The 12,360-nt window shown below is 38.2% G+C and overlaps 1 protein-coding gene across 1 annotated transcript in view; it reads left to right on the top strand.

Annotated features, from left to right (window-relative positions):
* ARMC3 (armadillo repeat containing 3) overlaps positions 1 to 12,360 on the top strand; it is a 138,620-nt gene that overhangs the window by 35,884 nt on the left and 90,376 nt on the right. The window contains exons 5-8 of the mRNA XM_064285195.1: positions 1,304 to 1,429; positions 7,476 to 7,544; positions 7,957 to 8,132; positions 10,525 to 10,719. Of these exons, the coding sequence (XP_064141265.1) occupies positions 1,304 to 1,429; positions 7,476 to 7,544; positions 7,957 to 8,132; positions 10,525 to 10,719 (566 nt within the window). The remainder of the gene's footprint in view (positions 1 to 1,303; positions 1,430 to 7,475; positions 7,545 to 7,956; positions 8,133 to 10,524; positions 10,720 to 12,360) is intronic.

A 12,360-nucleotide genomic window follows, 5' to 3' on the forward strand; every position in this document is an offset into this window, starting at 1 on the left:
CTTCTGCTGCTGCTTGTTGCCATCTTTGCCATCTCCAGTGTAACAGCTCCCCCTCACTTCCTTGAGTCCTCACCAGAATCATCTTTGATGTCTATAATTCCACCAACAGCCTCTTCAAGGCAATCTAGGCTTTTACTACTAGGCACTTTAAAACTCTTCCAGGCCCTATCCATTCACAGTTTCAAAACTGCTTCCACATTTTAGGTATCTGTTAGAGCAACACCCCCCTCCCAAATGTCTTAGGCTGGGTTCTCTAGAGAAGCAAAACCAGTAAAGCATATAAATACATATATAAACCAAACCCAGTGTCGTTGAGTTTATTCCGACTCATAGCAATCTTATAGGACAGAGTAGAACTGCCCCATAGCGTTTCCAAGGAGCGCCTGGCAGATTCGAACTGCTGGCCTTTGGTTAGCAGCCATAGCACTTCGCCACTACACCGCCAGGGTTTCCAAATACATATATAGAGAGAGATTTATATCAAGAAATGGCTTACATGATTATAGAGGTTAGAACATCCCAAGTCTATGGATCAGAATAGAGGCTTCTCCTGATTCACATAGCCACAGGGGATGATGAACCCAAGATCGGCAGGTCAGAGAGCAGAACTCTTGCTCACAGGCTGCAAAGACTGATGGATCCCAAGATTGGCAGGCAAGACAGCAGGTAAGCTGATAGTACCGAGAACCAGAGGTCAGATGAACAGGGGCCAGCTGCAGGATTCAGAGTGAGCAAAAGCCCACAAGCCTTGCCAGAAAGTCCACTTATATTCGATGCAGGCCACACCCCAAAGGAAACTCCCTTTCAACTGTTTGAATACTTATGGCAGATCCCATCATGGAGGCGATCACATTATGTCAAATCTTATCATGGAAGTGACCATGTTATCATATGTTTGCCAAACTACATCATAACTCCCAAACCACTGAGAATCATGGCCCAGCCAAGGTGACATACAACCTTAACACTCACAGGTGGTTAAGCTGTTTATAAAGCAGGGTAAAGACTTGGATGTGGTGATATCACTAGATAGGGTGGTGAGAGGAGACCCCTCCAAGGGAGGTGCCGTGTGATCTACGAACTGCATGACAAGATAAAGCCAGCTTTGTAAACATCAGGGGGAAGGGAGAACAGCAAATGTCTGGGGGTACCTGCGCTCTAAAGCTTATCCTGAGAGAAATATGAATAGAAACAAGAGGAATGTGGAAAGGCAAATGGCAAATAAGAAATTGGAATGATGCAAAGAAGAGCTTTGATGAGATAAATGATATCCAGGTATGATTTTATTTTCCTGTGATGTCAGGTGAGGAAAATAAAGCAACTCTCCTTGAACTTGGAGCTGTGGAACCTTTAACTAAACTGCTCACCCATGAAGACAAAATTGTAAGAAGAAATGCTACTATGATATTTGGAATCCTGGCTTCAAATAGTAAGTATCGATTTTTAAAAATAATCAATTTCACGTAATGCATTATCCTTCTTTTTAAGTTTTAACTTTAAGGGACTTGTTTTAATTTTATTTAAACTGACTTTGATGTTAGTAAAAAGTTACATTAGTTCAACAAATATAAGATTTTATATTGTAAGGTATAGTTTTAAAATATAAAAATATGTGCAAATATATTCATGTAAAAACTCCTTTAAAAGTTGGTGTTGGTCCAGTTTTACAAACTGGAAGAACAATCATTGGCTCTTAAAATTGAAAGTTTTTTTTTTTTAATTGGTGTAATACAATTTGCCTGTGTATATGTAAGTTATATTTCATATAAAGTAAAAAGAGTTTTGATATATTGATTTTTTGAAACTTTAAACTGTATTTTGCCAAAAATAAATTTTAGATATGTATTTACTCCTTAAATCATACCTATTACTTGCTTGGAATGTTTTCATGTATTTAATATATTGGTATAATAACCTGTTGCCATCGAGTCGATTCCAACTTATAGCAACCCTAAAGCACAGAGTAGAACTGCCCCGTAGGGTTTCCAAGAAGCACCTGGTGGATTAGAACTACTGACCTTTTGGTTAGCAGCCATAGTTCTTAACCACTATGGCACCACGGTTTCCATGGTATGATAGTATTTTTAAAATATATTTTCAGAATACTAGCTTGACCAAAACCATGCCAATAAAGGCAGCCTTTGACCAATGAGTAGGATGTTTTCCATTTGTAAGTCATTTTCTTATGTTATTATTACCAAAATTATAGTAGTTCATTTCTGAGTCATGCCACAAAAGCCTTGTAACTCATAATACCTCTGAAATGGCACCCCTAGCAGAGACTACATTTTAGCATGAAACTCAGGCTGCTAGGAATAAATATGTTTTGATCACGGTAGGAGCCCTGGTGGTGCAGTTGTTAAGAGCTCGACTGCTAACCAACAGGTCGGCAGTTTGAATCCATCAGCCACTCCTTGGAAACCCTATGGGGCAGTTCTACTGTGTCCCTGTGAGTTGGAATCAACTTGACGACAATGGGTTTGGTTTTTTTGGCTATCATGGTATGTGTCTAAAATCATTCCAATTTTCTCCTCTTACCATAGTCTCAGCCTTAGTGCAAGCACAGATTTTTTTTCTCCTACTTTCTGCAACCCCTCACTTCTCGCTCACCGCCTGCCACTTTCCCTGGACCTTGTGTGATGGCAATGGAGTCTACTTATTCCACGGTGTCTAGCAGAGACTGTGGCATTAGTGTCTTCAGAGACAGTTATGGGTAGAGGATGAGAGGAGGAGGGGACGGGGAGTTTGGTGTGGTGTCTGTGCCCTGACAACCCCACCTACAGAGCGTTGTAGGCAGACGGGACTCAACTGGAGTTGTTAGTAGATGGGGTTCTGGCAGCAACTTCGGGAGCCTTAATGGTGTCTGTGCTGGAGTCCTGGTGGTGCGGTTAAGGGCTCAGCTGCTAACCAAAACGTCAGCAGCTCAAATCCACCAGCTGCTCCTTGGAAACCCTATGAGGCAGTTCTACAGTGTCCTATAGGGTCGCTATCAGTCAGAATCAACTCGATGGCAATGGGTTTGGTTTTTTGTTTTGTTTTGTTTTCGGTGGTGTAAGGCAGGGGCTTTGGGGGTGCTTCTGGAGATGGCAGCAGAATGAGGGCAGTCATGGGGGAGTGGCTTTTTCACCCAGATAGATTATGATACTAGCAGTTAACACTTACATATATAGCACTTACAGTGTGTCAGACACTGATCTAAATGGTATTTATACATTCATTCATTTAATCCTAACAAACAACCCTAGGAGAGTTATTATCGCCTTTTACATATGAGGCCACTGAGGCACAGAGAAGTTAAGTTAAGGAAGGTAGCAGCTATTTGTGTTATGGGGCCTTTGTAAATTTATCTCAGGGATTGCCTGTATAATAATTCTGCTTTAGTGCTTTATTGACTGTACTTATAATAAAACAAGAAAAGTTTAAAAAATTCTTTTTTTGATGCTATTTATATACTACAGAATTTGAAAACCAAATGTACTTCCCAACACCTCCTGTGCAACTGCCTTATAGCAATCCTATAGGACAGAGTAGATCTGCCCCGTAGAGTTTCCAAGGAGTGCCTGGTGGATTCAAACTGCCAACCTTTTGGTTAGCAGCCATCGTACTTAACCACTACGCCATCAGGGTTTCCATTTTAAAAATAGGAAAGACAAATCCTTAAATGATTGGGTTACTTGCCCAAAGTCATGCACGTGGTTAGTAACATAACTGATAGTTAAAACTTTTCTCTATTATTCATAGTTTAGTAAACTTTCCATTCACCAAATCTTTCATGGTCCTTACTATTAGTGCACATGCAAGTCAGGTCCCCTAAATGATTTGGGGGGAGACCGTATCTCCTTTAAGAGTAGAGAGTTTATAATTTTCTGCTTACACTTATATTTTTCAACTTAATGTCTAGGTTCTCAAGACTTTTTTCCTGTTCTCTTTTGTTATTAATTTCTATTATTCATTTTATTTACCCTATTTTCTGCAGATAACACGTGCTTTCTACATCCGTTTGCTAACTGCACCCTGCAAGGTATTTTCGTTAAGTGCTGCTATGCCAATTCTTTTTCACGTTGCTGTAAAAAAAAATTAGCATAGCATGGAAAATCCTCATGGGGGAAGGTGTGCTTGGCAAACGTAGGAGGCGTGCAATATTTGTATAAAAATATGATAGTTTATCCCCTTTTTAAAATATATCAGGAGTTTATAACCTATGAAGCCCTCCAAGTTGTTTGAAAATTTTTCTGAGTACGATCTGTAAGTTAAGTTTCATGGACTTCAAAAGGAGCCTGTGACCCAAAAAGGCTAAGAATTTCTATTACATTTGGGTGATAAATGAGGTGGGTGTCTTAGGCCCACTGGACCTCACTCTCTAGGCTGGCTGGTGACTGTGACTCAGTGCTAGAAAGGGGTGCCAGGTCTGCACCCACAAAGCTGAGGACAGTGGGGCAGAAATGCTGCCTGCTTTGTGGCCTTCCAGATCTCCACTGAGCATGCAGATTTCAGGTATGATGAATGAATTTCCAAAAGCTTTCTTTTGATTCCATGAATTGGACAAAAAAATAAAACTATTATTGGAATTAAACAGATTTTCTATTTGAACTTGCTAATGACACAGCTAGAAAACTGACATCCTTAACTGCTTGTGAAGTTCTTCTTTTGTTAGTAAAGCCAACATAGTAACAGCTATTGTTTCATTTTTTCACACATGCCCAAGAAAACTTGGGATACAATATGAGCAAAATTATTTAGAAAACTAGTCATTTGATCTAGATGAAAAGTCATATTTCCAAATTAACATGTAACTGCAACTCTGCAGCTTCACTGTTAAGTCATCTGTGGGCAGTCTTCTTAAAATCAGTGATGCATCTTCAGAAATTTGTATCTTCGTGTGGTTTTCATGTAGTCGATAATATTGTTATGCACATAGTGTATTCATCTGATGTTCTGGCATAATTCCAGGTGCTAAAAGGATTCCTATGAGAGCCATCTTTCCCTTTTGCAGTTGCAAATCAAATATTCCTACTTATTTTTTTGCTAGAGAGATAAAGTCACATGCTTATGCCAAGCCTCTGACATTCAAGACAGGTATTCAAATTACTTTGTTAAACTTTTATCAAAATGGAGCTGCCGTCCCTTTCTGCTGCTATGTGATACTTAGTTCGATGAGGTCACATAACAACAGAGACTCATCTAATGAAGTCAGCTAAAGAGAGAGCTTATGATCCTTGTGAGGAGAATAGCAGAAGTAGCCTCTCAAGCCTAGACTTTATGTTACTTAAAGCAATCTGAAGAGCTTGCCATCTTAGCGATGGGTGGATGTGGAGGAGTATATAGGGTCAGCAATAAATTAGATAGTCAACATTATGCACGTAAATACTTGTGAATAAGAATGCAATGAAAACAGATAGCATGAAGGTACCCCAGGAAATGAAGGTGACAGAAGGTCTGAAACAACCTAAAATTGTAGGTGTCACATTATTTGACTAGAACGTGTTCATGTGGCCCAATAACAAGTCGGAGTTTCTGTTCAGTTGCCATATCTGAGAGTACTCTCAATTGAGAAAGAAAGGGAACAGAGATCAATATTGTGTTTCAAATGATGGAAGTAGCAGCTTACACATTATTTTTGCTGATTTGACCTCAAGAAAATAAAAATCGTATGAACAATCTGGTGTTGAAAACAGAATAACAAGTTAATCAACTGTACCACCGATTTACAAGAGATGCCAGTTGATCTGAATTGTCTATGGAGCTATAAGAAAACAGTTTAGTAGATCGATCGTTTAAATCTGCTGTGAACTTCATTTGTCTTTTGGGCTTGATTCAGATCTAGAGGAGAATTTCATGTCACAGAGCGATCCTCTGAAGAAAACGTTAACTTGCTGGGCCAGACCAAGGTGTAATGTCACCTGAAGCTGCACACAGTGGTGCGGCCTTTCCCCGTGGAGGCAGATCATGCAGAGAAACAAGAGGAGCAGAGAGTTCACAGAGCAACTATCTTCTTGACCTTATGGTCAGTGTTGCAGCAGAAACTTTTCAAGTATGTGGAAGACTATTTCGTATACCACATGGGAAGTGTACTTGGAGAGCTAAAAGCCCAGAAGTATTTTTCTTCAGGCATGTAAAAATAGGCAACTTTAGTGTGGCCTTCATGGGCATCATTCTGAGAGCAATACAGACCAGGCTTATAGACTTGAGAAGAGAACAATAACACACTTTTCTGGAGGTTACGCCTCCGTATAGTTGGCCTGAACACTTGGAAGGATCTGAGTATTATAATACCAAAGCTATTATTTCTTAACCTGTGGAGAAAGCTTTTTTTTTTTTTGGAAATGAGCATTGACTATAAAATGATGTCCTCCACCATGGGTGGGTACACTTTCAAAGCCCAGTTATTCTTTTGTACGTCAAGCCTGCTCACATATGTGTAAAAAAAATGAGGTGTAATTTTGCCGGATCTCTTTTAGTCATTTTGAACAGAAACAGAGAGAGCAGAAATTTTGACAGGTTGAAAAACAGCCATATCCCTGAGTCCCTCAGGAAAAGGTATCCAGTAAGATCCAAGCATATCCAGCAGTTAATGAGGAAGAATTCATCTAGAGACCATCTGCTGTTCAGCTGCTGCAAAGTGAACTTTTCCAAAATTCTGGTAATGCTAATTTTGACCTACAGATGAAGATAATTGACCAAGAAGAGAAACTGCAGAGCTCAAGGGATGTCTATGCCTATTTCTCAGAAAAGAGGGACTAGGATGATAGGAAAGAAGTAGAGGCATACCTGGTTAGCCTTAATGAGGCTAATATGCATAATATAAAAGTGAACTTTAGAAAAAGTCAATATACTTATCTTGAAGCATTTTTGGCATTTCTGAATAGTCAAATGGAATGTAAGCAATCAAGATGTATTAATTGAAATAGGCTGGGATAATGTAGTATTTGCATTCTGTGCAAGTTTTATTTACATCAAATTTTAAAAATACACCCAAACCAACAATGAAAAATAATAATACTTTATAACAAACTTACTCAAGTATACCAAAAAACCAAACCCATTGCCGTAGAGTCAATTCCGACTCATAGCGACCCTATAGGACAGAGCAGAATTGCCCTATAGGGTTTCCAAGGAGCGGCTGGTGGATTTGAACAGCTGACCTTTTGGTTAACAGCCAAACACATATTTAGAGCACAGTAACTCGACTTTACTGACTTGTGTTCTAGGAACATTTTGTACTTTTTTGGCTATCTTTTCTAATGATATGGAATGTAGTATAGCTCAGTGATCAAGGAGTATAAGCTAGAGTCTGTCTGGAGTTAGTCAGCCCTGAGCATGAAGCCTGACCCCACACTTACTTGCTGTGTGATTTTGAGCCACAATTTCCTTATCTGTAAAATATGATAATAATAGTACCTATCTCATAAGAGACTGTTCAGTAGACAATGACATTATCATTAATAATAAATGTTAGTATTCTGTTTCTCTTGTAGATGATGTTAAAAAGTTGTTAAGGGAGTTAGATGTGATGAATTCTGTTATTGCTCAGCTCGCTCCAGAAGGTAACTTTGCATCCTACATCTTCTCCCAAAAAATGGAACTAGTTTATTTTTGCATTTAATTAAACTGTTATTTGGAAAATGGAGCCCTGGTGGTGTAGTGATTAAGAGCTATGGCTACTAACCAAAGGGTCGGCAGTTCAAATACACCAGCTGCTCCTTGGAAACCCTGTGGGGCAGTTGTACTCTGTCCTATAGGGTCACTATAAGTCAAAATCGAATAAACTGAAAATAGTTTATGAAATATGAATTGTGAACTATCATTAAAAATTTCTCAAACTGGAGCTCAATTTTGAGTTTGTAAAAAAGGTGGCCTCTAACAAAGATTTGTGGGTCTTTGGTTTCCAGGGCATGTTTTAAAGTAGTGGTTGAATAAACATTTAGCATACTTGTGTTGTTTGTTTTTGATATACAGAAGAAGTAGTTATCCACGAGTTTGCTAGTCTTTGTTTAGCAAACATGTCTGCAGAGTATACCAGTAAAGTGCAAATATTTGAACATGGCGGATTAGAGCCACTCATCAGACTACTGAGTAGCCCAGACCCTGATGTAAAGAAGAATTCTATTGAATGCATTTACAACTTGGTACAGGTAAGATGTTTTTTTAAAATGAATTTTCACAAAAGCTGGCCATAGAATTTATTTTCTCATATTTTAAAAAAAGCTTTAAAAAACTCACTATTTGGGACTAATCAGTTCTACTTGGTGCTTACATGATAGTATTTATCATCCAGAGAAAATAATGGACTTTTAATGTGAATACATTTCAATTCTCATGTCTTATAAGTGACTGCCTCCCATGTAAGAGTGTTTTAGAAACATACTTCTATTTTAAAATGACGGAATGGCATGCAAGTTAAGATCGGGTTATGCTAGGTAAAATTTACTTTTTCTGAAGCAGGAAATCTAATGTTCATGTTGAACCAGGTTTGACCTGGGCAGCTACTTGCTGATGTAACTTTGGTGATGGAGCACATTTGATGGAGTATTTTACAGTAGACCTATTTATTGGGGAAAACACAGTGATCTGAATATGCAGAACGTAACTCATTGTTCACAAGAGTACAAAAGAAAAAAAAAAAAAGCCCTGTACTTTTTCCTTTGTAACAGAAAGAAACTGCCCACCTTCTCCCCTGCTCACCTGCCCTGTCCTCTTCCTCCTCGTCCCTTGAGCCGACACATACACCTTCACACCCTCAACAGTCACCTGACACTTTGGACAGCCTCCTCTGCTTCTTATCCTGCTCAGGCTCTTTAACAAATACCACACACACTTGATAAGCTTTGTAGTAGTTGTTAGTTGCCGTTGGTTCCGATTCACGGCGACCCCATGGGTGCAGAGTAGAACCGCTCCATAGGATTTTCAAGGCTGTGACCTTTCAGGGTGGGTCCGAACTGCCAACTTTTCAGCTAGTAGTTGAGCTCTTAACAATTTTTGCCACCCAGGGATCAGCAGAAAATACAAAACAGCATTTTAAATTACTGTCAGTTAATGTGTGAAAGGAAGAGATCTTGAAGCAACCATGAGGAAGAGGAAGAGAGTTAATTGAGAAGCAAAATATATCTAGATAATGTATCTAGGCAGAGCGACAAATGGATTTATGTCAAAAAGAAGCAAAAGCCTAAATTTCTGGCCTTAGCACATCATTGCCACTTCATTCTACACTCCCTGGCTTTACCCGCAGGGCTCCTCCCTAAAGAGACAACCTCAACAAGAGACTAAATCAAACAAAAAAAACCAAACCCACTGCCCTGGAGTCAATTCCGACAAAGCCAGCTCAATTTCCCTTCACTGGTTGCGTACGTAGGCTTTACTTCACCCAACAAGCCTAAATGCTGTTCTAATGTGTTTATCTTGTTAATCCCAAAAACACTTTGTAAGTATATTCCTCTAAATTTTTTATGAAGCAGAAATGAGAAGAATTGGCTCCATGATTACTACTTAATAGCAGAAATACTGGTTAATGTACAATTTTTATGTCTAAAGGAAGTTGAATATTAGGAGTCACTTGAAGATAGATAAGATAAAACTAAGCTGTAAGTAGGGCCCAGTAGTCATCTATAATACCAAAAAAAAAAAGCAAAACCCTTGTTGTTGAGTTGGAATCGAACTGCCCCATAGAGTTTCCAAGGAGCAGCTGTTGGACTCGAACCACCAACCTTTTAGTTAGCAGCTGTAGCTCGCCGTAGCTCTTAACTGTGACACCAGGGCTACTATTTTTAATTTATGTTCTCGTACCATCTAGTAAGTTTTGATTAAAAGTGCATGATTTAGCAGTCAAAGTTTTGGGGTTTTTATGGCTATAAGGTCACTATGAGTTGGAGTCGACTCAACAGCACGTCACAACAGTGACATGGCTTTTTGCCTTGTTTTCTCCACTCTTCACCCTAACCAGCCCCTCCACACACACACACACACCCCAAACACACAGAGAATTATAGACACAAAATGCAGAATAACTTGTCTAGACTACAACAACCCCTTGAGACTGTAAATGTCTTAAATAAAGGTCATGTATCTGAACTAAACGTGCTGTAAATTTGCATGCACAAAGCCTGCAAACAGCACTGCGTGCATATAAACATTTCATAAACAGTCCGTTTCAATGGAGATAATAAGGAATTGATACTGTCATTTCATTTTATCAAATATTATTTGTAATAGAATATCAAACAGTGTGAAAAGAATTTTATTATGCATAGATGTTATTGTAATGGCATTTATAGAAATAGGAATTTTTAATATAATAAATAATAGATGCTACGAAAGTCATAGATCATGTGTATTTATTGTTGTTGACAATGTCTACACAGCTAAAGTGAATATTCTGGTGCGTCGATTGAGGGTTTGCATAGTTTTTGGAACAAAAAATGGAAAAATTAAAACATGCCGTTATTTGTTAGAAAATAGAATTTCTCTATTCTTGAGAGAGTGCATTTTGCCTAAAAAATTACTTATTTGATCATTTGTATTTCATTGCAGGATTTCCAGTGTCGGGCTACACTTCAAGAGCTAAATGCGATCCCCTCTATATTAGATCTCTTAAAGTCAGAATATCCAATTATTCAGTTGTTGGCTCTCAAAACCTTAGGTGTTATTACAAATGATAAGGAGTCCAGAGCAATGCTAAGAGACAATCAAGGATTGGACCCACTTATTAAGATCCTAGAAACTAAGGTATTTGTAACATTCATTCAGCTATCTGTGATAAAAATGTATCTAAATGTTGCTATAAAGTGTGATTTCTAGAGTATTTTTTAAATGAAATTTTATTGTATTTAAGCATAATATTAAGTATAAAATACAGTGGACTAATTTGCTTACTGCTACATAAAGCTTATCCACTTGATTAAATTAGACTAATTGGGAAGGATATTATAAATTACTAAAGCCTCCTTCTGCTTTAAGGGGAACCCTGGTGGCTTAGCAGTTAAGAGTTTGGCTGTTAATCAAAAGGTCAGCAGTTTGAATCCACCAGGCACTCCTTGGAAACCCTAAGGTGCAGGGTTGTTATCAGTTGGAATCGACTCATCTGCTTTAGAAGATTTAAGATTTTAAAATTCATGTCTCTGACCTTCCTCATGATTTCCTGAAATACCTAGCCTTAGTGTTTGAACTTTTGGCTGCCTTGGTTTTCTCTGGAGTAAAGCAAGAAGAATAATTTATCTCCTAGACATATTTTGAGAAACATTGGAGCCAATTTCCGTACTAGCTAGTATGTTTCTTAGGAATGAATTAGACACCAAGAATGTGTATGCCTTGTTACTGGTTACAAAAACTAATCTGGTACCTTACTGAATACCACTTGTTGACTCAAAGTGGTTCTGATAGCTCCTGAAAGTGTCCAGTGTCTTAACTACAGAACAAAACGGGAAGTAGATGAGTTGTTTTCAGATCCACTCGCCCGTAATTTAAAAGTTTAATAAATTAACTCTTACAACAGAGATCTACTCTTAGGACTTTCAAAAATTCAGAAAATAGGGACAGATTGAAGGGAGCCATATCTCTGAATAACAACTTTATATTTAGTTTTAAATTACCCAGTAATTACATTCTTTTTTAAAGAATAAAACCTCAGGTCTTAACAGTGCACAACCAGGAAAATGAAGTAAGGTAGACCCTGAAAGGGTGCTAATTGCCAAGTGTGCTTGAGAGCCCTGTATACCTAGCCAGCTGGGATTTGTTGGTCCTCTCCTATGTGCCAAATGCTATGTTAGACATTTTATGTTTGTGATATAGAATTCCAATAACACTGTAAAGTACATACTTTTAACTTATTTTTTTAAGTGGAAACTGAAACTTTGAGGTTCCTTAATTTGCCCTGTTGCCATAGATAGAATGATTAACTGCAGGATTGAACCCAGGTTTCTGTGATATGTCACAGTATTCTCACCTGTCTGACATTTCACCTGTCTTCTTCTACTCAGGCCAGGGAACATCTATTATATGGCAGACATTGTGTGGATATTTTGCATTTATGTAATTTTATTAAATCATCAAAACTATCCTTTGAAAAATGTGATAATAATCAGTTTTCTCAGTTGTAAAATGGGATTCATGACATAATAAAATTGAAATAATAATGTAATTATTATTATATCATTACTCTCATATTACAGATGAGAAAAATGAGGCTCAGAGAGTTTAAATAACTGCATGTCGTCACAGAGCTAGGAAATATAAGAGCAGAAACTTTTTTCACAGCTAATGCACGCATCGTAGTTGGAAAAATTCAAATAATACAGAAATAGGGAGTGAAAAGAGAAAGTACTTCCTTCCATCCCCACTTAGGACTCCCCTCCTCTTCTCAGAGGTAAC

Source organism: Loxodonta africana, chromosome 4, assembly GCF_030014295.1.
Source record: "Loxodonta africana isolate mLoxAfr1 chromosome 4, mLoxAfr1.hap2, whole genome shotgun sequence".
NCBI classification, from domain to species: domain Eukaryota; kingdom Metazoa; phylum Chordata; class Mammalia; order Proboscidea; family Elephantidae; genus Loxodonta; species Loxodonta africana.